Genomic DNA, 27,988 nt, shown 5'->3' on the forward strand with positions numbered 1-27,988 from the left:
CGGTCCTGGCGTCTGGTCCTGCCTACAAGCATCCTGGCCCTGTGACGTCACGCGCATCCTGTCGTCATCGTAACCACTGACGTCACAGGGGTACCCTACTCGGTAGCTGAGCAGCCAGGGCGCCATGGAAACGGCGGGGGAGGGCGGGGCTGGGTCTGCTGACAGGCGTGGGACACGCGCTACGGCCCGGAACCCAGCGGGGCCGCCATGACGCAGCAACGGCTGTTGAGGAGGGCGCGTGAGTGACGCCGAGCGATGGCGACGGCGCAGGGGGCACAAGGCGCGGAGCGCTCACGTGACTGAGGGGGGCGGGGCGGCCAGACTCGCGGCCGTTGGCGCACGCGGCCGCGCCCCTCCCCAACCGTCACTCTGCGCCCCCCGCCCCCCTGACGTCGCCCGCGCGACGCGCTCTTGAGCCGGAAGCCGCCGCCTGGGGCTCGCGGGGCTGGTGGCGCGTGCGGCGTTTGGCTCCGGCCGGGAACGGTGAGAGCGGCGGGGGCGGGGTAGGGCAGCGTCTCCCTTCCCGCCCGCACCCACCGGCACTTCCCCCTCGCCTCCCCCCCCGTCCTCGGGTCCCGGCCCCTCAGCCTCGTGATGGGGGCACAGCCCCCCTCTCCCCCGTGTCTGTCCCACCCCCGCACACCCACTCATCCAGCCCAGTCCCCCCCGCCCTCCCCGAGGCCATCCCCCTCCCTTATCTGACCCCCCTTTCCAACCCTCAGACAAAAACACCCCCCCATCCATCACCCCCACGCAGGGACCCCCATAACCATCCTCCCTGCCCCCCTATCCATCACCCCCGCGCAGGGACCCCCCATAACCACCCTCCCCGCCCCCCCTATCCATCACCCCCACGCAGGGACCCTCCATAACCACCCTCCCCGCCCCCCCCTATCCATCACCCCCACGCAGGGACCCTCCATAACCACCCTCCCCGCCCCCCCCTATCCATCACCCCCACGCAGGGACCCTCCATAACCACCCTCCCCGCCCCCCTATCCATCACCCCCGCGCAGGGACCCCCCATAACCACCCTCCCCGCCCCCCTATCCATCACCCCCGCGCAGGGACCCCCCATAACCACCCTCCCTGCCCCCCTATCCATCACCCCCACGCAGGGAGCCCCCATAACCACCCTCCCTGCCCCCCTGAGCAGAGACCCCCATATCAATCACCCCCACGCAGGGACCCCCATAACCATCCTCCCTGCCCCCCTATCCATCACCCCCGCGCAGGGACCCCCCATAACCACCCTCCCCGCCCCCCCCATCCATCACCCCCGCGCAGGGACCCCCATAACCACCCTCCCCGCCCCCCCATCCATCACCCCCACGCAGGGAGCCCCCCATAACCACCCTCCCCGCCCCCCTGAGCAGAGCCCCCATATCCATCACCCCTGCGCAGGGACCCCCTATCCATCACCCCCACTCAGGGACCCCCATAACCACCCTCCCTGCCCCCCTGAGCAGAGACCCCCCATATCAATCACCCCTGAGCAGAGACCCCCCATCCATCTCCCCTGAACAGAGACCCCCCATATCCACCCCCATATCCATCACCCTGAGCAGGGACCACCTATAGCCACCCTCCCTGCACCCCCAAGCAGAGACCCACATATCCATCACCCCTGAGCAGTTATTCCCCCATCCACCCTCCCCACACCCCCGAGCAGGGACCCCCCATATCCACCACCCCTGAGCAGGGACCCCCCATAGCCACCCTCCCTGCACTCCTGAGCAGAGACCCCCCCATAGCCATCACTCCTGAGCAGAGACCCCCCATATCCAGTCTCCCTGCACCCCCGAGCAGGGACCCCTCTTCCCCTGTATCCATCCCCCCTAAACCTCCAAGCAGAGACACCGCCGCTGTTTCCATCCCCTGCACTCAAGCAGAGAGTCCTCTCACCCCTGTATCCATCACGCTGAGCAGAGACCCTTCCCGCCATATTCATCCTCTTGGGCTCCCCGAGCAGAGACCCCTGTATCCATCAATCCCAAACCCTCATACACACCCCTGAACAGAGACCCCCCCATATTCATCCATCCCAAACCTTCCTACGCCCCTGAGCAGAGATCTCTCTCCTTCCATACCCATTTCCCCCCTCATCCCCTGAGCATAGGCTCCCCCATATCCATCTTGCCTTACTCCCTTAGCAGGCACCCTCCCCCATATCCATCAATCCCCAACACCCCCACACACGCACACACTCCTGAGCAGAAACCTCCCTCCCCCCATATCATCCCTCTGCACTTCTGAACAGAGACCTATTGTATCCATCCATCTATCCCAGCCCTCCCACTCCCGGTATCCATTCCCCTGCACCACTGAATGGAGACCCCTCTCTCCCTATATCTAGCCATCCCAACCCACACCCCTGAGCAGAGATCCTCTCACCTGTATCATCCCCCCACACCCCTGAACAGAGACCACCTTCCCTTCCCTGTGTCCCTGAGCAGAGACCCTCCCTCCCCCATGTCCCTGCCTCCCATGGCTTATATCTATCCATCCCAATCCCTCCCATGCACATCCCTGAGCAGAGACCCTCCCCCATTTCCTGTATCTCTCCTTTCCAATCCTTCACCCACATCTATCCACCCAATCCCTTCCACCCTGCAGAGTTGAGAACTTTACCCAGCCTCCACATCCATCCCAGGCCCCCTGTCTGTTTCCCAACCCTCCTCTCAAACCCTAAGCAGAGACACCCCCCCATTAGTTACATCTTTTCCCCCAAAAAACGGAGACCTCCATACTTTCACACCTCACATCAGCCAAGATCTGACCCCAGGCCTTGTACAATAACTGGCTAGAGACAGGGGGCTCTTATCCTTCCAGTTCATCCAGCCTCCTTCAGTAAAATTCCCCTTCCTATGGGCTGCATGTATCATCAGGCTTTGAGTTATTCTGGGGATGGGAATTGTATGTCTCTGATGTGAAATATCTTAAGGGTTCATGTTATGCTGGCTCCAGAGTCCCTCATGAGGCACAGATGTGGTAAATGCCCCATTGATGTAAAAATAACAGTCCTTCCATCCTCTGAGCTCATCCAAATGACTTCATTCCTGCATTTCACCAGTGACTCTGTTTAGTTTTACCATTTCTCTGTGCTTGGGACTGCAAAACTACATCAGTTAGTTTCAGTTTCTGGCTCCCAGGTGCTAGCCACACAGAAGCAAAGCTTGGATTGCAGATAATGCACAGTAATGTTTGAATCTAAACTAGCCTGCTATTTCTTATTTACTTTTTCAACGTATCAGATTGTTCCTATGAATCTTTTGTGTGACTGTTGACATCTCTAACTCCAGAATCATCTCTAAAATCTCTAACTCCAGTACTTGGCAGCATCTTAGACTGGAGAATTTCATTTAATCAGGCAAATAACATTTTTCAGTAGAGTTATGTGAAATGGAGGCGTTTGGTATGTTTGGGCCTACTACTCAGTTTGCATTCTTCTATATCATGGTACCTATAGGTGCCTAAAACTGTCCTGATCATCTCAAAGCAAATCTGAGCAGCATGAGTAAATATCAGAGCAGAGACTGTCTTCCTGTGTTTCTGTGCAGTCTCTCACAGAATGAGATCCCTGGGTGCTGCCAAAACACAAGTAGTTGAATATGAATTAAGATACTGTTTAGATTGAGTTCACGTACTCTAGAACAGGGGTTCTCAACCTTTTTCCTTCGGAGACCCCCCCAAATATGCTATAAAAACACTATGGCGGGGGGGAGGGGCTAGGCTTCAGCCACTGGAAGGGGGTTAGGAGCCTCGGGGAATGGGGGGCTCAAGGCTTCTGCCCCTTGGGGTTGGAGAGTGGCTCGGGGAGCATCTGCTGGGGCACCAGTGATCCAGGCTTCAGCCGCTGAATCAGACCCCCTGAAACAGCTCGTGGACCCCCAGTGGCCCACGGAGACACAGTTGAGAACTGCTGCTCTAGAATACGCTAGAAGTCAGAATATAGTATCTAGCACAATGGGGTCCCAGTCCATGACAGGGTCTCAGGTGGTATGGTAACACAAATGAATAAAGTGTGGATTCTACTCAACTTTTACCAGTCAGGTAATGTAGCCTGTGAATTTAGGTATGTTGTCTTTGTGAATCATAATTAGAAATATTCATTGATGCTGTTCTTCTCTTTTACAGTGGTCTGCGATGGAGAATTATAAGAAATCCAAGATTGTGGAGAAGCCCTCTCCCCTTCCATTCACCAACCTGCCTTCAGATATTATTGAGATGAAAGTGAAGGATGGCAGCAAAATCAGAAATCTTATGGGTTATGCCATCGGCAAGATGGAGTCGGACTCAGTTAAGCAGATTCTTTTCACTGGCTCTGGCAAAGCCATCAGCAAGACTATCACTTGTGTGGAAATCATGAAGCGACGGCTCACGGGACTCCACCAAATCACCAAAGTGCTCTTCAAACAGACTGAAGAGATCTGGGAGCCCATTGTCCCTGAGGCTGGTCTAGATGCCTTGACAGTGAAGAGAAATATTCCTGCCATATGTATCTTGCTGAGCAAAGATGCGCTAGATTCCCAAGAGCCTGGGTATCAGGCCCCAGGCTCTTTTGATGCCTTCTGGATCGAGACACTTAAAGCAGAGTCCCAGGGACAAATTAAGAGAAAGCAGGGTGGGGGAAGGGGGGCTGGCCGCACAGGAAAGCATCCTAGATCTGTTGGAGGACGTGGAGAATCCTACAAAAAGCCTTGAGACGAAGATAAATCAGAAGCAATTGTTAATGGCATCAAGAACAAAAAACCAAGCCACCTAGTGTGGCTCAAGTGCTACCACCAAACACAGTGACTGAGCTCCTTGGTAGAGAAGAGCTGAAAACCTAGCACAATTGGGAGAGGGATGAGGGGCATGTGAAAACAGCCATGGCAAATAAATTCTCATAACAAATCTGGCATTCTATTTTGACAAGGTTTTTTGTTGAAGACCTCCTTGGTGATACTTTGCTGCTTATGCTTTAAAAATGAGGCAAGGTAGACCGGACTTGCCGAAACTCTGTTTAATGGTAATTTGCCAGAAGTCATGAGGCCAAAACTAATCTGCATGAAATGGAGTAGGTTTCAGTTGCCATGGATGTTGCTTTGAGGATGAAACGTGCTATGGCGCAGTCTGAGTGAGCCATGCGTCTGTATTAGAGATGAAAGGGGAGTGGGCTATGTTGTAGAACTCTGAGCTTGAGGTTGCATTTTTGGCTTTCCCAACTAGCTATTGCAATGGCATTTTGTTGGACTGGACCTCCTAACAGAGCTTTTGGGCTCAGTTTCCCTTTTTTGGGTATGTTCTGCTAATCCCTTGAAAGAGACTGGTGATCTGAATAAGGAGCTGGGATCTCAGCTCTGGCAGTTAGTGCTTGTGTGACCTTTGGGGAGTCACATCCCTTCTATTCCTCATTTTCCTTGTCTGGAGAATGGGGGGTGTTGTATGTATGTCATAGAGGTTTTGCGAGGATAGTAATTGGTATAAATCATCTTGACATACAGCTCTGTATAAGTGTTCGATACAATTGTTAATAGTGAACACCAAAGCAAAAACTATTTTAAACCCTGATTTATGAATCATAAAGGAATGGTAAAGGGGAAAATAAAGTTCCCTCTTGTGTTTTACATTAGAAATCTTGTCTCCATCCTTTTCTCTTTTTGCCAGAGGCCATTAGTAACATTTAGAGGACTGGACTAGAGGCATCACTTTAGGCTGAAACCTGAGCACACTCAGCTGTGATTGAGGAGGAAGGGATTAATATGTTGAACTTCTGTTTTTCTTAAAGAATTGTAAAAGGCTCCAATAGGTTGGTTCCCATTACAAATCATCTTTAAAGCCTCAGAAAGGTTAACGCTTGTGTTCCCTAAAGGGATTGTGGGGCAGCTTTTTGCGGTTAGGCGTTCTTAAATCTGTTTAGGTACTTTTGAAATAGTTCTGAAGCTTCAAAACTTTGCTGAAAGAAGCAGAGGAGATAATTTAGTTTCCTTATTACGCCATTTCATTTTATGAATATCTGTTTCAGTTAAATATGAGTCAGGAAAAAGATTCTATAGTTGTAATTGAAAGATTGTTACTTGCAAGAATGAATTTTATAAATTGCTTTCTGGATGATGTCCATAATTTCCACTCTCCTGTTAAATGCATCAGCAATGAGACACTAACAGACTCCCTTCAGAGCCTGCCAGAGCCACTCTTTACTTAAAATAACACTGCTAGGTCAATTGAAGTCAAATGTAAACTTCTGTAAAATCAAGGATTTACATAAGTCAGTATTGGAGGGAAGTATGTGTGTCTTATGTCACATTAAGTGAGACACTTTCAGATTCAAGAACAAGTTTTTTTTTAATCTGCATGCTCACCAGCACACAAGGTTGACTCACATATTTACCTCTAAAGTTGAGCATGTAAGTGTCTTTTCAATCATATCACAAAAGTCATGTTTCACAACACCTTGCATTCATGATCGCATAAACTTGCACAGCTTATTTTTGTCAGCAAACTCTTCCTCACCTATGCATTACTCTTGGTGCTTTCATCTCTAATAAATATAAATATTTCCTTGAAACACACAATACCATGAAAAATTTTTTGTGAGGATATAAACATTTGCCTGCCAATGTTGTGTTCCAGTGCTAATGTATGAGAGACAGAGTGAAAGTGACTCTCCTATATTTGTCCAAGCTGAATGAAATACAAAGTTATACATAGTGTCAATGGTAAAAAGTGAACCAGATTTGTGAAACTTTTTTCTTAAAAAAATTAGAAGGATTGTTGATAGTGCAGGGAAAGAAAGTTGGTCAGTTTTCAGAATGGAGAGAGGTAAATAGTGGTGTCCCCCAGTGGTCGGTACTGGGACCAGTCCTATTCAGCATATTCATAAATGATCTGGAAAAATGGGCAAAAAATGAGGGGGCAAAATTTTGTCGATGATACAAAACTACTCAAGATAGTTAAGTCCCAGGTAGACTGCAAAGAGCTACAAAAGGATTTCACAAAACTGGGTGACCGGGCAACAAAATGGCAGATGAAATTCAATGTTGATAAATTCAAAGTAATATACATTGGAAAACATAATCCCAACTATATATATAAAATGATGGGGTCTAAATTAGCTGTTACCACTCAAGAAAGATCTTGGAGTCACTGTGGAGAGTTCTCTGAAAACATCCACTCAATGTGCAGTGGCAGTCAAAAAAGCTAACAATGTAGGAAATATCTAAGAAAGGGTTAGATAATAAGATAGAAAATATCATATTGCCTCTACAAAAACCATGATACACCCACATCTTGAATACTGTGTGCAGATGTGGTCGCCCCATCTCAAAAAAGATATATTGGAATTGGAAAAAGGTTCAGAAAAGGACAACAAAAATTATTAGGAGTATGGAACGGCTTCTGTATGAGGAGAGATTAATAGGACTGGGACTTTTCAGCTTGGAAAAGAGACGACTAAGGGGGGATATGATAGAGTTCTATAAAATCGTGACTGGTGTAGAGAAAGTAAATAAGGAAGTGTTATTTACTCATGACACAATAACTAGGGGTCACAAAATGAAATTAAAAGGAAGCAGGTTTAAAACAAAAGGAAGTATTTTTTTCACACAATGACAGTCAACCTGTGGAACTCCTTGCCAGAGGATGTTGTGAAGGCCAAGATTATAACGGTTCAAAAAAGAACTAGATAAATTCATGGAGGATGGGTCCATCGATAGCTATTAACCAGGATGGGCAGGGATGGTGTCCCTCCCCTGTTTGCCAGAAGCTGGGACTGGGTGACGGGATGGATCACTTGATGATTACCTGTTCTGTTCATTCCCTCTGGGGAACCTGGCATCGGCCACTGTCGGAAGACAGGATACTGGGCTAGATGGACCTTTGGTCTGACCCAGTATGGCCACTCTTATGTTCTTATGTCACTTATGGTTTTTAACATGATAGTTTCATTTTTTAGCTGGTGAAGATGAGGTTTTCATAAATTGCTCCCTTTCAGAGGCTTACTGTTGCCTCTCCTGTCCTCCACTACCAGAATAATTAAATCACATTATAAAGCAGATGTACAAAGATGAATAGGATAATCTGTCTCTCTTGAAATTTATGACCTGAAGATGCTGGCTACATCCCATTACTCAGGTTCCCAAAGCCTGAGGCTCAACTGATTTTTATTAAGATTTGACTGGTCTGAAGACAAACGTACTCAATCTTATATGCTTTGTTTAAGGATCATTGTCTGATTAGAAATTATAACAAGAGTTAAAGCTGCATGAAGTCTGTAATGCAGATTTAGAATTTATCCATGTAATTATGCCATGAGTAACAGCCTAACATGTGTTTGTGTGCGAGAAATTCATGAGACTTGGAAGCTGCTTGTGAAATTTTTTTTGTTTTCAGTCTGTAAAAAAGAAAAAAAACACTGTCAATGAAGTGTCTGTATATCTTCAAGGCAGATGGATACAAATTGAGACCCCAGTTCAGCAAAGTACTTAGAGAGAGAACCTGGCAGACTGAATATAAATAAATGAGTAAATTTATTCTGGTGGCAGTGCAACAAGGTATATGATGGCTGGAGACACAACTCTACCTCAATATAACGCTACCCAAGATAACATGAATTCGGATATAATGCGGTAAAGCAGCGCTCTGGGGTGGGGCGAGGCTGCTCACTCTGGTGGATCAAAGCCAATTTGATATAACGCGGTTTCACCTATAACTGAGCTGAGCTCAGTAAAATTTCTTGGCTCCTGAGGACAGCGTTATATCGAGGTAGAGGTGTATTCTGAAGATGAAGATCTCATTTAAATAGAGGTAACTCGTTTTCAGAAGAGGCGTGCTAGTCCTAGCCGCTGGCACAGAGCTCCTGTCTTAAATCGAGGGAGAAGCTTGGTTTTTGTTAACTAATTAGCAGAGATAAGTAACAAGTGCCAAAGAAGCAAGCACAAGGGACTGATCAAGCTTGAGTGTGTCTAGTGAACCTAGCGCCAGAGGGCTCAAATTGCTTTTGTTTTCTACTAAAAATACTCTTTTGAAAGAACGCCAGATCCCAAAATGGCACGTGTAATCCTCTTCAGTGTACCACTTAGCATGTAATGCCTGTTAAAGCTGCAGAGTGTTTATTTTTAAGTAGGTGTTTTAAGTTTGAAAACTACCATATCAAATTATATCAACCCACCCTTTTTGACTTATAGAAACTAAACAGAGGCTGCACTGTTCTTCCCAGTGAAGATTTTTGTGACTTCCTACACCATACGAGCTCTGTGATGGCCCCAGAAGCCAGAGACGGAATTACTTTGAATCGGTGCTGCTAAGAATCTTTCTCTGGGAAGCTGTGGATGTCTCTAATTTCCCAGCACTTACACATATAGGTACACTTGCTATTTACACAACAGGAAGCCATGCTACTGATCCTCTTTGAGAACCCCACAAATGTAGCCACAGAATTATGTGGCAGTTGCAAGACCTGCTTCCTCATGGCTGAATCAGAGCAGTGAATGTGGCTCCATTCTGTTGGGAGGATGGAATAGGTTGGCTTGGTCACCCAGCAATTGTTGCTCTGCTTTGTTCTGACATGCAGGTGATCATTTGACTGTGGTTCTGTACCCTTTCCTGTATCCCAGGGGTGGGCAAACTACGGCCCGTGGGGCCATCCTACTCGTCCGTCAAGCTCCTGGCCCAGGAGGTTAGCCCCTCGCCTCTCCCCTGCTGTCCCCCCTTCCCCACAGCCTCAGCTCGCTAGCCCTGCCGCCGGCACAATGCTCTGGGCGGTGGGGCTGTGAGCTCCTGGGGCAGCGCAGCTGCAGAGCCGGCCTGACCCGGTCTTTGTGCTGTGTGGTGGTGGCGGAAGCAGCGTGGCCTGGCTCCAGCCGGGTGGTGTGGCTGTAGCACCGCCAGCCACTGGTGCTCCAGTAAGGGGGCAGGGAGCAGTGGGGGGAGGGGGTTGGATAGAGGGCAGAGGAGTTCGGGGTAATGGTTAGGGGGCGGGGGTGTGGATGATGGTCGGGAGCAATGGGGGCAGGGGCCCTGGGGGGCAATCAGGAAGGGGGGGGTTGGATGGGGTGGCAGGGGGCTGTCAGGAATGAGAGGAGGGGTTGGATGGGGCGGCAGGAGTCCGGGGGCGGTCAGGGGACAGGGAGTGGGATGAGGGGGGATGGGGCGGCGGGTGTCCGGGGGCGGTCAGGGGACAGGGAGTGGGATGGGGGGGGATGGGGCGGCGGGTGTCCGGGGGCAGTCAGGGGACAGGAGGGGCAGATAGGAGGTGGGGGTCCGGGCCACAACCCCCTCCCCTAACCAGCCCTCCGTACAATTTACGAAACCCGATGCGGCCCTCAGGTCAAAAGTTTGCCTGCCCCTGCCCTATCCATTGGTTGGCAGGGACTGAGGCTGCTGATGCCCAGGAGATACAGGAGAGAGGATGTGTTATTTGTGTCAACATTAGACACAGGTAAATGTCTGGATGCAGTGTTCTGCCTGTTGATGGCATACTATCGTGCATGCCAAACCAACAGCTCAAACTCCTAGAGGGGCCCCATTTGAGAGACTGTTTTGTGGATACCCCTCATCTCACTTGCTCCCCTATAATATCCCCGTGGCAACTACAGCAGTTGCTTTCATAGGCGATGGCGAAAGGAAATTACGTAATGGATTTTTAGCTCTCTGTGCTATATGGCAGCTGGAAACAAGGAGCAGAGCCGCCCCCATGTGACCAGCCAGCTCTCTTCTGACCGCAGTTTTAGAACTAGTTTAATTACTACTTGTGTTGTCATAAGAGCCTAGGAGCCCCAGTCCCAATCCAGGCCCTTGCTGTGCTAGGCACTACGCAGACAAAGAGAGCCCTTCTCCCAAAGTGCTTACAAGCTAACTGTCAGCAAAGTCTCATTCAGTATCTGGCTTCAAGGTTCAAATTGAGAATCTACAGGGGTCAGGAAGAAATGGTCCCAGGTTGTGGTAAGTCTCCTTCATGTCTACACTGCATCTGGGAGTGAGCCTCCCCGGCTGGGCTGGGCTGGGCTCCTGCTAGTGTCCCAGAAATAGCTGTGTAGACGTTGGGCTGGAACACAGGCTCTGAAGCCACAGGAGAGAGGGGAGGGTGGGCTTGAGAGCCCGAGCTGCATTGTCAATGCAACATGTCTGCCGCTATTTTTAAAGTGCTAGTGTGAGTCTGTGGAGCAGGGCTGGGACACTCGCTCCCAGAGGCAGTGTAGACGTGCTCCTTGAAGCCCGTAAAGCCTGCTTTTATAAATCAGCCAGAAGTCCCCTCTCTTTCCTGTGCCCATCAGTCTGCAGCATCCACGGCACTCTGGCCAAGCAACTTGGACCCTGAACGATTTGCCATCATATGAGGAGTGTCATCAGACGCTCCTAGTGTAGTGCTGTGCTCTTGTTCGATAAGTCGGCTGCGTGCGTGTTCCCCCTGTGTGCTGCCCCGGCTCTGCGCAGATCACTGACCCAGCAGACCCCGAGAGAACCCCCAATGACCACAGACTCTAGTAAGGTACGAAGGCACCCAGCCAGGTTTATTGTCAGAGAAACAGCCTCCAACTCCCCGGCATAGAAGTCCAAGGTGCTGCTAGCTAGTACAGATGTGCTCCCTGACAATGGACACAGCTCAGTCAGTGGTGGGACTTTCTACTGCCCCCTAGGTTGCACAAAGAACTCCTCAGGTGTGCATTCTTATACACAGGTACAAATTACACAGCACTCCAGACGTATTGCGGTGCAACCCCTCTACGTAGTAAGGTGCCGCCTCTCACCTTGTACATGTTGGTTCGAACAAACCAACTCTATTCATCATATTCCCCTTTGGCCCTGTCATTGGGATGGGTCAGCCTGTTCCTTGTTACCCGTGTGGCATGTACAACTATGGGAATGTTCTGATATCTGGTGCCCAGTACCTTTTAGGTATGTCTCTTTTCACAGCATCAGCCCTTTCCTTGCCAGCTTCTGTGAGCAGGGCCTGCCTCTGGCTCTCAGCTTCACTTTGCTTTATGTTAGCAAAGTCTTGACCATTACTTTGGTTCAGGGTTCAGGCTTCAGGCCTCATACTAGGCCTCTGATAAGGGTTTATGTTTCAGAGCCTCATCTTACTACAAGGAGTTTGCTCCGGTGTTAGATTGGAAGGCAGGCAACTGTATATTCTGCACTGGATTCTTAAACTATGTTTTTGGGGGAGAAGGGCATTTAAGAACTACTCCTATCCCTCTGACAAGATCATTCAAGAGAGACAAACTGTTTAGGCTGCTAAATGTGCAACTCCCCCTAGTGATGCACCACGTAGTGATGCCACTGGGTTGGCATGGACAGGTACTATATGTTGGGATCATGTAAGCTAGCTCCAGGTGGGATGGACAGAATCTCAGTGTCACTGTCTGTTGCCTACCTGTCCTCTGTTCCAAGTGGTGCCATCAGGACCCTTGCATTGAGAGCTGCAGTGTGCCTGAAGGCAGGAGTCTTCCTTTCATTTCAATTTCAGATGTTCACTTTCCTCCCTTTGAAGATCATACACTTTCCCTTCTTTAGTGCTGTCTGCTGTTTATCGTCATCAACTGCAGAGCCTTCACGATCCCTCCTGAAATATTCACAAAGGCCCCATCAAGCAGAGCAATAGCCTCACCCAGGAAAACAAGGGGAAGGAAGAGCCGGGTTTGCTTTTATTAGTGGGATGTTCATCTGAGGCAGCGGTTTCCCTCCTTTCAAACAAAATCTTTGAAATCCCTTTAGATGTGAAGAGCTCTTTTGCTGTCAGGCCTGGTCCATGAGACTTTAATTGGGTTCTTCCAGCTTCGGAATAAAGGCCTCTACAGAACTCTTCAAGTTCTGGGGCAGTGCTGGGGTTAGTGGACCCTGGTGGTTAAGTGCTGGGAGCAGGTTGGGTATGCTGCTTGCCAGATTCAAGGACAAGGTTATCCTGGAAGCTGCGCTCTGCGGTCCCAATACTAAACTGGTAAGAATGTATAATAGATGTAGCCCTTTCCCATGCTTCTCTGCCAACAGGACTTGCCTCATCTGCTGTCTTCATGCCTTCTTCCACATTCCTCCTGCCCTCACTGAACTGATGGATAAACCTCTACCCTCTCCACCTCCAAATCCATTTCCAAGGCCCACTCCTGCCATGACACCTGTAAGACATCAGCCAGCTAATTCTGGACAGCTTGACAAGCAGTTGGGTTTAAGAACATAAGAATGGCCATATTGGGTCAGACCAATGGTCCATCTAGCCCAGTAGCCTGTCTTCTGACAGTGGCCAATGCCAGATGCTTCCAAGGGAATGAATAGAACAGGCAATCATCGAGTGTCCATCCTGTCAGCCGCTTCCAGCCTCTGACAGTCAGAGGCTAGGGATACCCAGAGCACCAGGTTGCAACCCTGACCATCTTGGCTAATAGCCATCGATGGACCTATTTGATTATTTTTTTAAACCACTAGTTTATGGTATTAAAATTGACCGTACCGTGGTTGCATTCCTCCCCCATGCCTTTCAAGTGTTGTCTTAAATTGTAATCTCTTTGGAGAAGGGACTCTTCCTGTGTGTTTGTACAGTGTCTGATTCAGTAAGCCCTGCCACTGGTTGGCACTTCTGGGAGCTGTCACAATGTAAGTAACAGGCAGTGTGGTACAGTGGCTTGAGCATGGGACTGAGAGTCAGGGAAACTGAGGTCTTTTCCTGGCTTTGTCACTGATCTGCTGTGTGATCTTAGGTAAACAAGGCAGGTGAGGGAATATCTTTTATTGGATCAATTTCTGTTGATGAGAGAGACTAGTTTTCGAGCCACACAGAGCTCTTTCTTCTTCACGTCTTTTCCCTTCTCTGTGCCTCTGTTTTCAAAATATAAGGTTGGGGACTTTTGTGCTTCTTGCCTTGATATTAATGGATGCGAAGCTCCACAGAAGGAGTAAAAATTAGCATCAGTGGGAGCAGAGTTAGAGCAGGGCTGAGTGATCTTGAAAAACCCACCCCTATATTCTCAGTGTCCAATCCTGCAAAGTGTTGAGTACCCTGAATTCCTACTGACTTGTGGGGTGCTCTGCACCACGTAGGATCGGGCTGCCAGGTGCGAGTTTCCTGAGGCCGTGCCTAGCTCTGCTCATGTGTCTGTCCCCTTCCCCTGCTAATCTGGAGGCACGCAGTCCTATCCCTTCACAGGGAGCATGCTCCAAGCAGCTCAGACTACGGGAGCATCTAAAGATCAACACAAACATCACACTCCATTCTAGCAGGTCCTGTCCCAGCTACTCAGACTCCCTGTTCTGTGTCTACGGAGAAGCCAACGCACTCGCTGTGAAAAACTATTAAACAGCATAGCATCTCATCAGCACGCTCTGCAGAGAGACAGCAGCCACCAGATGGCCCAAGGCGCCTGATTTTTATATGCAGACAATGCACCACAGCCAGAGCTCTTGGCCTACTTTTATTACACCCGTGCCATGTGGTTTATTTTTGCACTCAGGCTCCTAAACAGAGCTCGTAAAATACTGGAAAGAAGAAAGCTGCTTCGGGCTAGATGAATAGACAGCCCTAGCCAAATGCAGCAAACATTTTTAAATGACAATGCGGCATTTGTGTTTGTCCTGATTCAGCCTCTCGGTTCCCCCACCTCCTATCGTACCACCCCTAGGGGCCCTGATGGCTGCCCTAGCTAAGAAGGGGGTAGGACTGTCTCTCTTACACAGTGGTTTGCAAATTCTCTCATGCCCTGGACCATTTCAAATCAAAATCCTTTTAGGCCCATTTCCACTCCCAACCCTGAGCCCTCCACTTCCTGACGCAGCTAGCAATGGACAGGTCGTTAAGAAAACAAGATGAAACTAAACTCTCACAATGTTAGCTGGCTGGTTACTTCTTCCTCTCACCCCTCTTTTCTCCTCTCGGCTGTGTTCTTCCTTTCCCTGAATTAAGGGCTTTACATTTACCAGGCTCTCGTCTCTCCCATTATTTGTGTCCTCTATGACCAGGATCGCTCCAGGTCTCTGTGCCTCTGGCTGCCTAGGTGTATGCTTCCCTTCAAATGTTGGGCTCATCTATCTAGCTAATCACAGCTGATTTGCACTAACAGACCCCCGCACAAAGGGGGCAGAGAGGAACTTTGTGGGTTTTCAGTGTAAATGATGGAAAAAGCATCTGCAAAACCCAAAGAATCCCAGGCTAGGTTACAAATTGCTTAAAGCGTCGGGATTTGCAATATCACTGTTGCTTCAGCTTTGAAGCATGTCTGCAGGCCACCTGGAACTGCTCCCAGACACCCGGGGGACCACAGATTAAGAGCCAGTGATCTAATGGGACAAATATATGCATCCTAATATTGTTATGCTGGAGGGTGTTGGTAGCAGCCATCAGGTGTGTCTTTTCTATATGGGCAATCACAGACCTTGTTAAGTGTGTGCTAGCTGCCTTTCATTCAGCCTAATCAAGGGAGCAAGTAACTGTCCCTTTGTTTAGTGATTGCTGAACCAGTAGAAGCTACTGCCCAAATCATGGACAAGGCTGGAGTAGAAGCTGGGGGACTGAGCACTGACTGGATTGCAACAGTGTGTGTCAGCTACAGAAAAGCCAGGAGACAGCAAGGAAGTTCTGGTAGTGTGACCCTGGGAAGAAACCCAGAGAGAGAGCTTTTGGGGGGCAGAGTGCTGACTGGAAACAAGGTTGGATTTCCAAACAAGGAAACTGCCTGTTGTTGTTTGTTCCTAACCTGTTCAGGGAACCAGACTTTGTGAACATTAATTGTAAATAAACAGGACTGCAGCAAAGACATAGCTGACTCATATAATCAATTTCTCCTCCTAACTGAAACAATCCGGCAAGGCCTTGAGTGTGGGCTAGCTGCTTGGGTCAAAAGGGACAGCACTATCATGCTGTTTGTATTAGGCTGTTGCCTCGATGAATTGTGACACCGTTTGCTGCATCATGGTCCCTGGAAGTGATTCTGACCCTACTCCATGAACACCAGGATGATGCCAGAAAACCTAGGCTGATCAGCAGCCCTACAGCCTATTGCTACTATTCCTTATGGATTCCATAGCCAGAAGGGACCACTGTCATCTAGCCTGGCCTTATATGGCTGGCGGGGACATTCCCCTCCTCAGGTGTTCCCAAGGCACTCCAGGCACTGAGACAGGGGATCTCACCTGGGTCCCTTCGGGTGAAGTGGGTGGACTGCTCGCCCCCCGGCCGCCCTGCTGTGTGAATTTGAGCACACCCAGGCGCCCGGACTTTACACCACCAGTTTAATGGATCTCCACAAACCTGCCCTTTCTGTGCCTATAAAAATAGAGACATGATGGGGGACGAGGGCAATGGATGGGATGAGCCTGGAAAGTCACTTGACACCCCCCCCCAAACACTGTGAAGGGGGCAAGGGGCTAGCAGCTGGTAGGGCCAGAGCCTCTCCTCTTCCAGTCCTGCTGCTGCACCCTCCCACGCTGCCTGAGAGGGGACGCTGCCCGGCGCGGTGCAGAGCAGTGGGGCAGAGCTCCCCCCGCCACACACCCCAGGGAATGTGGGATGGGGAAGGGACGGGACAGGGAGAGCGTGGGGGCCCTGGGATGGGGCTGAGGTGGGGAGGAGTCACGTGGGGGTGTCACGTGGTGAGGCCACGTGCCCCCCTTTGGCTGGTGCCCCCTTTGAGTCCTCCCCACTAGTGGCCAGTGCGGGAAGGTAATACCTTTCATTGGCCCAACTTCTGTTGGGGAGAGAGACGCGCTTCTGAGCTGCAGAGCTCTGTGGAAGCTCAAACGCGTGTCCCTCTCACCAACAGAAGCTGGGCTAATAGATTATTTTCTCCACCTTGTAGCCTGTGTTGGTCCCAGATTAGAGACACAACAACACTGCGTCCCTATAAAAATAAACACGCCCAGCTGTGATGTTTGTTCTCACCCGTACCACTCGTTTCTCCTTTGGGTTCACTCGGGCTTAATATTCCAGGGACCTCTCAGGCACAGAACGACAGTGCTGAGGTTGCCGAAAGGGTCTGGAAGAAGCAGAGAAGGTGGCTGCCAGGAAGGCGTGGGGAGCAGAATCTGGCTTGAGCCACGGCCCTCTTGCATGGCCTGAGTGCTGTTTCAGGATTGTGGGCACGGGCACCGTCTCTGACCAGCCCTTAGCAAAGCCCCTCAGACTTTAATGGGAATCGCTGGTCAGATGGAAGCCGGCCAGGTCCTGGTGTGTTTGCAGAAACTCATTGTCTCCGTCCTAATAGGAGCTGCTGCCCTGAGGCTGGTTCAGCCTGAAACTGGAGGCCTGGATGGTCAGTTACGAGGTGCGATGCTCTCAGTGAGTCGCCGTTTGAAATGCAGAAACTCTGGGCTAGGGTGACCAGACAGCAAATGTGAAAAATTGGGATGGGGGTGGGAGGTAATAGGAACCTATGTAAGAAAAAGACCCAAAAATCAGGACTGTCCCTATAAAACCAGGACATCTGGTCACCCTACTCTGGGCGGGGGTCACGAATGGCTAACGGCCCTTCAGCCCGGAGGGAGCGGCTGCGAGTCCTCACTGGGCGTGGGGGGGTGTAACGGAGACGGCCATGGTTCAGCAGGAGACGACCACCGGGCTGCCTCCCACTGCCGCTCTGTCAGGGCGGTGATGCCAGCCCAGGGGCAGGGACGGATTAACCCATATGCTAATACGGCCATAGCCTTAGGCCCTCCTATTTTTAGGCCCTACTGGTCAGGCAGGGGGTGCGGCTAGGGTGGGGGAAAGGCAAAGCTTGGCAGGAGCTCAGCCGGCAGCCTGCTGCGTCGCCCGCGCTGCAGGAACACGCTGCCCGGGATCCGGTTAACACTGGTGACCAGACACTATAAAGCCGGTTACCACGGGAACCCGTGCAAGCTGTGGGTGCAGTTTGAGCAGGCATTGCCCCTCTACTCCCCCCACCCCTAATTTCTGCAGAGCTCTGCTTAGCTGCCAGGGAGGGCAGAAGCTCCCTCTGTCCCTCTCCTGGGCTGAGGCTGGCAGGCAGCTCCAGGACACTGCCTCCCGGGTCCTAGTGCCCGTCACCGTCATCTTCTATGTGTGCTGGGTCCCGTTTCTGGACAACTGGTGAGTGCCGTGGCGGGGGGAAGAGGCAGCACCAGCGCAGCAGGGTGGGAAGCTTGCACAGAACCTGCACGCACTCTAGCCAGCTCCAGCCAGAACTACTGCCCCGCCCATGTCTAAGGAACGAATTCCCACACATCTGTAGGAAAAACAATTCATCCCATTCTGGATACCAGTCCTGTAGCTTTTACAGAACCTTCCATCAGGGGGCTTCAGAGTTGTGATGCACGGGGTTCAATACTGCCCTGAACTCTACTAAAAATCAAAGAAATCCAACTTTTTTCTTTGATGTATTTTTCTGTACTGGGATGCACTCAGCCTAGTGCCACAGGCCCACGCAGCTTTGTACTTTTAAGGGGTTACAAAAGCACTGGAGGAACCTCAACACACAATGTTGTAAGTTTCCTCCTCCCCTCTCCCTCCAGGATTCGAAATCCCCGTCTTAGCAGGCTCTGATACAAAGACCGGCGGAATAGGCTAAAGGCAGGTTCTGTCCATTTGCTGGTTCACTAGGAGTTCAATCCATCATAAAAGTACCTCACATTTGATTTCTTTTGAGCTTCATTCCAAAAACTTAAAGCTAAATAAACCTGAAGTTAGGCCTCATTTTTCTGTCCCAACTCAAACTCACTTCTTTCCCAAGTGGAAAATGTTGGGTAAGCCTGGAATGTGATTCAAGAAGGAATGAGAACACAGGCCAGTTCCTACTGACAGGTACACCTGTGTAGCCTTATTGACTTCAGGGAGAACAGATTTTTGCACAAGACTAGATTTTGGTCCCTTCCGCTTTTTCACATCTGGTATAAGCAGAATCTCATTCACTTTCCTCCCCTAAACTCAGAGCACTTTAAGGAAAAAAAAATAAGCAAGGACTGCTTGATTTACACCTGCAAATGAAACAGGAAGCTCTCTCTTCATTCTACACCAGCCTTAAACAAACACCAGACCTGATGGAACAAGGGTGTCACTACAGCAGCTGTGGTTGGACTGTTCTTTTGAAAGATCCTTAATGGTTCTTTTAAGATGCTGATTTTCAATGAAATCTTTTAGTTGGGGAAGGGGCAAAGAACACAACAGGGACTAGCTCTGTTTTGTCAACTTCTAGTCATTCAAACACTGAAAGGCTTTAGGTTAAGTTTGCTTAGGGCTTGGCTACACTTACAAGTTGCAGCGCTGGGAGTTACAGCGCTGGTCATGCAGCTGTGGAAGGGCCAGCGCTGGAGTGTGGCCACACTGACAGCTACCAGCGCTGCAGTGTGGCCACACTTGCAGCACTTTCCAGCGCTGTATTGAGAGGTGCATTGTGGGCAGCTATCCCACAGAGCACCTCGTCCCGTTTTGGCGCCGTTTTGGCGCTGAGTATTGTGGGAAGGGGAAGGAAGTGTGCGGGTCATTCCGCTTCCTGTTTGCCAGCGCCCCGTGGTGCATCGCTTCACATCCCAGCATTCACTCTTTCCAGCAGCGTTTGGCGCCATTGTGAGTGTCTTTCTGTTACTCTCTGTGTGAATCGCGATTTCTGTGGCAAATGGAGCCCGATCTGCTGAGGACTCTGCTGATGAGTGTCACCAGCACAACACGTTTGGCAGTCCAGCTATTCCTTCAGCTCCAAAGTGACAGTGAGGATTCCGACGATGATATCAATATGGATTTGCCTGCCGCGTGTGACACTAAAGTGCTTGCGGCATTTACGGAAATGCTCAGCACCGTTGAACGCCGCTTTTGGGCTCGGGAAACAAGCACTGAGTGGTGGGATCACATCGTCATGGAAGTCTGGGATGATGAGCAGTGGCTGCAGAACTTTCGTATGAGAAAAGCCACTTTCATGGGACTGTGTGCTGAGCTCGCCCCCACTCTGCGGTGCAAGGACACAAGATTGAGAGCTGCCCTGACGGTGGAAAAGCGAGTGGCTATTGCAATCTGGAAGCTGGCAACTCCAGACAGCTACCGGTCGGTCGGGAACCAGTTTGGTGTGGGAAAGTCGACCGTGGGAATCGTTTTGATGCAAGTTTGCAAGGCAATTAATCGCATCCTGCTAAGAAAGACCGTGACTCTGGGGAGCGTGCAGGACATTGTGGATGGCTTTGCACACATGGGTTTCCCTAACTGTGGAGGGGCGATAGATGGGACGCATATTCCTATTCTGGCCCCCCCCCACCTGGCATCAGAGTACGTTAATCGGAAGGGGTATTTCTCTATGGTTCTCCAGGCGCTTGTGGATCACCGCGGGCGTTTCATTGACATTTACACAGGCTGGCCTGGAAAGGTGCATGATGCACGCATCTTTCGGAACAGTGGCCTGTTCAGGAAGATGCAGGCAGGGACTTTTTTCCCAGACAGGAAGATCACAGTAGGGGATGTCGAAATGCCCACTGTGATCCTTGGAGACCCCGCGTACCCGTTACTGCCTTGGCTCATGAAACCCTATACAGGGAAGCTTGACAGGAGCAAGGACCGGTTCAACTACAGGCTGAGCCGGTGCAGAATGACTGTGGAGTGTGCTTTTGGGCGTTTAAAAGCCCGCTGGCGTTGCTTGTATGGGAAGCTAGACTTGGGGGAAAGCAGCATCCCCGCGGTTATATGCGCTTGCTGTACCCTCCATAATATTTGTGAAGGGAAGGGTGAAACATTCAGTGAGGCATGGACCACCGAGGTTCAAGTCCTGGAGGCTGAATATGCACAGCCAGAGAGCAGGGCTAATAGAGAGGCCCAGCACAGGGCTACAAGGATTAGGGATGCCTTGAGGGAAGAATTTGAGGCTGAAAGCCAACAATAATGTTTGCTGCCTTGCATGGGAGTGAATTGCACTGCTTACACTGTTATTCTATTATCCATAATAATAATAATATGATTTGTAGTGCCTCTTTCTTTACTGGGCTAAGGTATCTTTCACTATCTGCTATAATAAAGACTGTTTTCAAAGCCAAGAATTGTTTTATTGAAAAGAAAAAAACTTCCTTGACAGACAGACAGACACACAACATTTCATGAACACAAGAGGGCAGGGGTGTGGGTTGGTGAACTGTACAGTCACAAGTTTGCATATGCCCTGTCTGGATTGCTGTTTAATGAATCCTGCACTTCAGGGTTCATATACTGCATGGTGATGGGGGTTGAATGCAGAGGGTAAGGGTGGTGGTAGGTATCAGGGCTGGTTGGGGAACATACAGGTGTTGGAGGCAGCTGGTGGTGGTAAGAACCTGGATGCTGGGGAAAGGTGGTTTGAGCTGACATTGGGGCACAAGGCACAAAGGACGGGGCGGGTGGGGGAGTAGCACGGTAGTGCTCTGCTTGCATGGCAACGAGTGACTCTATAGACTCCACTTGGCGCTCCAGGATGCTTAGCAGCCGCTCCGTGGTTTTCCTCTTGGCCACTGCATTTCTCTTGCGTGTCCTGCTTTCTTTCTCTCGCCAATCCTTCAAGTCCTTACTCTCTCGAGCAGACTGATTAAGAACAGTTTTCAGCATGTCTTCTTTGCTCTTTCGGGGATTTTTTCTCAAATTTTGAAGCCTCTGTGATGTTGAACATCTGGGCAGTCCAGTAGTCAAGGTCACTGTAGAAACAGAAATGACAACATTTAACACGGGCAGCATTGTATCCACTATCTCCAGACATGAATTGTTACACTGAGGGAGTGAGTTCTTATTTAAGCATTCTTTTACCCACACGCATAACACTACAGAAGCCACGACATGGTGAGTGAGCAGTGCTTATATGGGGAGAAGTGGGGCTTGGGTGTAAGAGGGGAGCTGGTTGCTTCGGGTAATCTGGAGTGCTAGAGGGGTTGAGTGAAATGAAGATGCAGATGCAGGGGTGATCTTATCTCCCTATCTCTTCACTAAAGAGTCTCCCAACATTTTTCACAGGACTTAATCCTGGAAGATGTTTCCCTACTGCGAGTCACTAGGGAACAGCGGGGGGCTCTTTTAGAGCAATGTGGATTCCGCCCGGGACCCTATGCGGCTTGCCTGTGTTCAGAAATGGTCCCCCCACCACTGGCAGAAGAGTGGCGCGGACGCGTCACCGTCACTGGGACAAGGGACACAGTGGCTCTGCCTATAAACCTGCGCAGGCATATTGCCCACGCTCTGGATGAAGCTTTTGCTGAGATAACTGAGGCAGATTACCGCGACGTGATAGACCACATCAACGGGCTATTCCACATCTAGAGGCTGGCATGCATGCATCCATAACCCCCCCTCCTCTCCAGAAACATTTCACCCAGAAAATAAAAGCCGCTTACCGGTAACACGCTCCTCTGCTTGTCCTTCTGCAACTGCTGGCTGCTGCGATTGGGTGCTTTCCTCCTGGCTTGAGAAGAGCTCCTGGCTGCATGCCTCCAGGGAATCTGCGGTTTCTTCCCCCATGCCAGGAGCTTCACTCGCGGTTTCCTCCCCCCCCCACGCCTCCGCCTCCGCCGCCTCCTCCGCCTCCTCCTCCTGTCCCCCAGCCTGCTCAGAAGTGTCCATCGTTATCCTGGGATTGGCAGTGGGGTCACCCCCAAGTATCTCATCCATCTCCCTGTAAAAACGGCAGGTCGTGGGAGCAGCTCCGGATCGTCGATTCCCCTCTCGGGCTTTGTAATAGGCACTCCGCAGCTCTTTAATTTTCACCCTGCATTGTACTGCGTCCCGATCATGGCCCCGATCCAGCATGGCCCTTGATATCTGCTCAAAGATATCATAATTCCTACGGCCGGAGCGCAGCTGTGCCTGAACAGATGCCTCACCCCAAACACTGATGAGGTCCTGCAATTCACCAGTGCTCCATGCTGGGGCTCGTTTGCCGCGTGGAGGCATGGTCACCTGTAACTGATTAAAACTGATTGCACTCCACACCTGGCTGCAGCAAACAGGAAGGAGATTTTTAAATTTCCCGGGGCATTTACAGGGCGGGTCACCTGAGGCAAGAGCAGTAGAGTGCAAACTGATGTGCAGAGTGGCTGAACAGGAATTCTGGGATAACTACTTATTCCCTGGAGGACAGGTAAAGCGCTGGTGAGTGTCCACACCTGCTGGGCAGCGCTGGATCACCAGCGCTGCACTCCTTATACCCCTGCCGGGATGGGTTTTCAGCCAGCGCTGCAACCAGGGAGTTGCAGCGCTGGTTGTGCCCTGCAAGTGTGGACGGGGTGTTGTTGCAGCGCTGGAAAGCCTCCACCAGCGCTGCAACTTGTAAGTGTAGCCAAGCCCTTAGTGTTGTACAGTGCTGTTGAAGAGCTAACATAGTACAGAAGTGCTAAATAGTATGACTGGACAACCATCTAAAGAGCTGTGTCCCTTCTAGCTGTTACCTTTTTCTTACAGAAAGCTTAAAACAAACAAATACAAACTGTGAGGAGCTAGTGCACACAGAACTCATGCTTTAAAAACCTCATGTCACAGCAGCTGATCACACATCCTAGAATAGATAAGTTGAACTTTTCACCCAGAAGGCCTACACTGGACCATAGAAACCATGTTGAAGAAAGGAGGATGGCAGAAATTGAAGGAGGCCAAAGAAAGACGGCAAAGACAGGATGCAGTGCTGAAAGCTTCTCCTATCCTAATGTTTTTTTCCTCCTACCAAGACTGATGGTGAGGAAGTCCAGGCGACTACCAGCCCAAGTGAACCTGTGGCACCTACACCTGGTGAAAACGAGCAGCCTCCTGTGGCTTCTCCAGCTTCCCTAACCCTTTCCCAGTGACATAATGCAAAAATATCCTTCTCCGGTGATCCAGGCGAGTGGGACATGACTTCTCAAGATCTCATTGCATATTGGACTGAGAAGGGCCCACAGAAATCCCAGAATCTAGGTGCTGACTTTTCATTGACAATGGGGGAGTACACCAATCAGAATCGTTACCTGACCAAATCAGTGTTTGAATATAACAAACGGATTGGCAAGGGAGAATGGCCCATCTATTCGCCTTCTACGAAGAAAGTGAACTGTTTTTATTGCCGCCTGTTTTCTGATACCAAAAAGTGGGGAATGCTCTGCAAAGGCTTCAGTGGGTGGAAGAACACTGCATACATTACCAATCATGCAACGAGTGAGCAGCGTACATGGTCCATTAGCGGCTACCATGCCCGAAAGAAAGCGAGTGGCAGAATTGCTACCCAAATTGAAAACCAGTTTTTGGAAGCTCGTGCTTATTGGAAGAACGTTCTCAGGCTGTGGTTCAAGGCCGCCTGCAAAGAAAAACCTTTCCTAGTTAGTGCCGCTTCTCCCCTCAGACACGCAGCCAGCAGTGCCTACCACTCCTCACTCTGCCACGCTGTTCCAGCCTCTCCAGGGGCCAGAACGCAAGCGTGATTTGTCTCCATCCTGGTGCCCTGCAAAGAGCCATTACTGACTTATTGCCTTAATAAAGCAATCTCCCTCCGGCAGCAGACCATGCCCTCCTGGCTCCGGTTAAGGAGAGAGATGGGGGGAAATGGAGCTCCAGGGGTCATGGATTTTTCCAGAGATTAATTTTCCCGGGAAAGCAAAGGTCTGCTCTGTTTCTTAACCTGCTATAAAACACAAGCTGAGTGCTTGAAAGAGCTTGGGCATGCAAAGTCACCGAGCATCCCCAGGCTCCAGTGCTTCCAGGAGACCACGGTCCTCCTGGTGCCTGTAATGTCAGCGTTACCCACCCCTGGCCCCCTCTTTCCACCTCTGCTGGGCTGGTGGCATGATGTAGCCAGGCAGCCCTTGGTCAGGAGCCGCTCTCCTCCGCCTGCAGCCCGTGGGCACAGTGCAAGAGTGGAAGGAAGACCCATGCGGGCTGGAGCGACAGCGAGAAGGCTGCTGCATGCATGTTTGGGAGCCACAGGCAGGCTTAGCCCCCAGCTTCCCTCCATCAGGCTGCAGGACTCTGGCCATCTGGAGATGATCCTGACTCTTCTCGGAAGGCATCAGTGAAGGAAGGGAATCTCCAGCAAGAGCCAGGGAGCAGTGGAAGGAACAAGGGAGCTGGAGGATTCCTACTGTGCAGCTCTCTGGGCTCCTTGGACTCTCCTTCCCTGTGCTGTTGGGCTCCTGGGCGCGGCTCCTTGACTGGGGCAGCACAGGGGGACAAGTGGTGGCACCTCCTACATAGCAACCATTTATGGCACCAGCCTGAGTCGTCGCTCCCAGCGGACCCTGCAGATCTGTGACCCTCCCTCCCTTTTCTGACAGCAGCAGACAATGAAAGAGGCAGCAATGCTGCCGTTTAGCTTAGCCTCACTGCGCGGCTGAGTTACCCCCTCTCTGAGAGGAGCGGGGCAGTTCACACCTCTGCGAGCTCTCGCTCCAGGCTCTCCGCAGTCTCGTCTCTGCTGTGCCGGTTGCACTCGGGTCGCATTTCGGAGGGTGTTTTTGCAAACCTTATGGCTGGAGACCATCTTAGTGTTTTAAATGACGGCTGAGATTCTGGGGAGCAAGTCAGCAGCTCGACAGAGGTGCCAGTCTGATGTATTGACATTTACCACCTCGAGCCAAGGCCCCCAGTCCAAAGGAACCAAGCTTGGCCTGGATGACTGCCAAGGTGGATATGAAGCTCGGGAGGGAGATGGAGAGTCATAGGTGCCCCACCCCGGGCATGAGGAACAATCTCATTGCAGTTGGGAGCCGCAGCAGCAGGGAGGGTTTGTCTGGCAGCCAGAGAGCTGCCCCCTCTCTGTGAGCAGGCATCCAGCAGTGCAGGTTCCCCACGGGACTGGAACACGAGTTGTACGGCTCTAATGCAGCTGCATAATTGGACAAAGGTGAGGCCAGGTCTGAGCGATGGGCGGACGCTCACCCATCAAAGCCATGAATCACAGATCAATTTCCATTAAAGGCAAGAAGGTTCCCTGCCTCTTGCTAAAAATAAGCCCTCGGAGCTGCTGGCTGGGGATAGAACTGACTGAGAGACAATAGCATCTTCTCCAGTAACTGGCTGGTGCGGATGCTCAGCTGCGGCATTGCATGCACCACTCGGCTCAGTAGCATGGATTCCTTCCTGACCCATCCCGAGTGTCTGCTCCAGGAGCCTAAGGATCATCCTCTCTTCTCTTCATCTGCTTTGCTGTTCTCCTTTCTCCCATCTTCCTTTCTGCACATCCCTGCCTGCTTCCTCACTCGGATCCCTCTCGTCTTTCCATCTTGTAAACCACAGACTGGGTTACAGAATGGTTTGGTTGCAGCTGCCTGCCAATGGTGCTCTGGGCACTGCATGGAGAGCCAGTCTTTCCTCCCTCAGTAGATTCCTATCCTGCTTCCTTTCCACACTCTGTGGCTGGATAATGCCCCAGGCTTTTCCAAGCTGTTTCAAGATGGAGCCCTCCTCGTTCCCCAGGAAGACACTCACTACTATGGAGCATTCCTGAAGACACTAAGAACTGTCTGCGCTCTGACCTCCTGTCTCCTGGGCTGGGGCCTCTTCCCAGTACCACACAGGCTCTAATCAAACACAGCAGCAGGTATGTGGCAGGACATGGAACTACAGCTGACTGGCTAGGGACATAACCCTGTCCCCTGCTAGCTGGCCAGATGTGCCGAGGCCAGTTTGAGAGCGGAGAGCAAAATATCGTCCATGAGCAGCAAAACCTCACCCGAGGGAGACGTTTCCCACCCACAGGCAGTAACGCAGTGAGAAAAGACAGGAATGTTTCACGACAGGCTGAATTCTGTCTCAATTCTGGGCCCCTTCCGGGCTTGGGTGGAAAACTGAAGGTCACCTTAGCTGCTGGTTGGAAAATAGAATTTCCCTTCCGTGGGACACAGTCCTTATATTTTAAAGACGCCTCAAACCTGTGTATTGAAAACACTAGAATAAGGACTCCAGAGCCAGTTACCTTGTGGCCACCCTTTTGGCATGCAGTGGGAAGCATGGTCTAGTGGCTCAGGCACTGGCTGGGACTCCAGTTCCATTCCCAACTCTTCCATTGACTGCTTGTGCAAGTCCTCATTCCTGACACCCTGTGCAATCCGGGGCTAACACCTCCCCGTCTCAGCGGCACTGCGAGGGTCACCTCTGTTGGTGAGCGTGAGGTGCACAGATACCCTGGCGACGAGGGCCAGATAACTACCTAGACATGCGCTGTTTTGTTTCTGCCTAACACTGGGTTTGCTGCTCGCCTGCCAGAGGAACTCAGCGTTGTTCCAGGAATTGTTTTTCTGCCCAATGTTACAGCAGTGACAGCTGTTCAAAGAATAAGATCTTTGGCCTTTCCGCAGGACAGTAAGGACAGCCCAGGTGCTTTCCAGCGCTGACGTCTCCTGCTTCTGCCGAGCTATCCAGAGTAATGAAATGCAACGCCTTGCTGATCTCCGCCAGGTGTCACTTGTTGTTGTTGTTAAGTCCAAGATAAAGAGCTTTCTTCCTATGTCACTGCCAGGTCTTTTGGCAGAAGGTCAAAAGCAGCTGGCGATTGAAGATATCTCAAGCATCCCTTTGATGACAAGAGATTCTCAGGGTTGGTTGTTTATTTGCTCACTGTTGCTTTGTACCAGACAGTGTCCCACATGTGCAGCAGGCTTTCAAGTCAGGGGTGTTGTCCTCGCTCGCCTTCGTTTGATTCTTTCGCTGGGACTCGGTGTGTGTTTTATGGGGATGCTGGGTCACTCCGCAGTGGGTTTGCACTCATCCTTGCAGGCAGTGCCGGTCTCCTTTAATGCTGAAGTCAATGGGAGCTGAGGGGGTTCTTCAGACACTCCCAGGACTAGGTTTGTTAAAGGCCATTGTGGGTAGAGATATGTGTAACTCACTGTTCTGGGTGTGTGTGTCACGTGTGTCTGAGCCACACAAAAAGGGAGTCGGCTACACTCGGGGCAGGGGAGGGGATGAGAAGAAGTGCTTTAGCTTTCGCTGTAGCGGCTCATGCCTGATGACCAAGATAACAATCCAGACACGCGTCCCTGTGGCATCCTGCGCCCGGCAAGGAAGGGGCGAGGTTAGAGGGACCCACATGGCATAAGAAAGAGAACGTGGGTGTGGCCGGAGGGGGGCGGTTAGGGCTTGATGCTGAGGGAACAAACAGGTGACACAGACTGC

The 27,988-nt window shown here is 50.9% G+C and overlaps 1 protein-coding gene across 2 annotated transcripts; it reads left to right on the top strand.

The window, feature by feature from the left end:
* Positions 1-314: 314 nt before the first annotated feature.
* RPP25L (ribonuclease P/MRP subunit p25 like) lies at positions 315-4,897 on the top strand. Of its 2 annotated transcripts, none has more exons than XM_045022469.1 (2): positions 315-483; positions 4,138-4,897. In XM_045022469.1, exon 2 carries the CDS (start codon positions 4,147-4,149, stop codon positions 4,702-4,704), a length of 558 nt encoding a protein of 185 aa, XP_044878404.1. In that variant the 5' UTR covers positions 315-483; positions 4,138-4,146; the 3' UTR covers positions 4,705-4,897. The 2 variants fall into 2 exon arrangements, with proteins under 2 accessions (XP_044878404.1, XP_044878405.1); XM_045022470.1 differs by lacking the exon at positions 315-483 and adding an exon at positions 2,195-2,991.
* The last annotated feature ends 23,091 nt before the right edge of the window (positions 4,898-27,988 follow it).

The sequence above is a fragment of the Mauremys mutica genome, chromosome 6 (genome assembly GCF_020497125.1).
Source record: "Mauremys mutica isolate MM-2020 ecotype Southern chromosome 6, ASM2049712v1, whole genome shotgun sequence".
Classification (NCBI taxonomy): domain Eukaryota; kingdom Metazoa; phylum Chordata; order Testudines; family Geoemydidae; genus Mauremys; species Mauremys mutica.

What these genes read in the sequence shown, in the direction of transcription:
- RPP25L (XM_045022469.1), top strand. Translation starts at nt 4,147, where the DNA reads ATGGAGAATTATAAGAAATCCAAGATTGTGGAGAAGCCCTCTCCCCTT.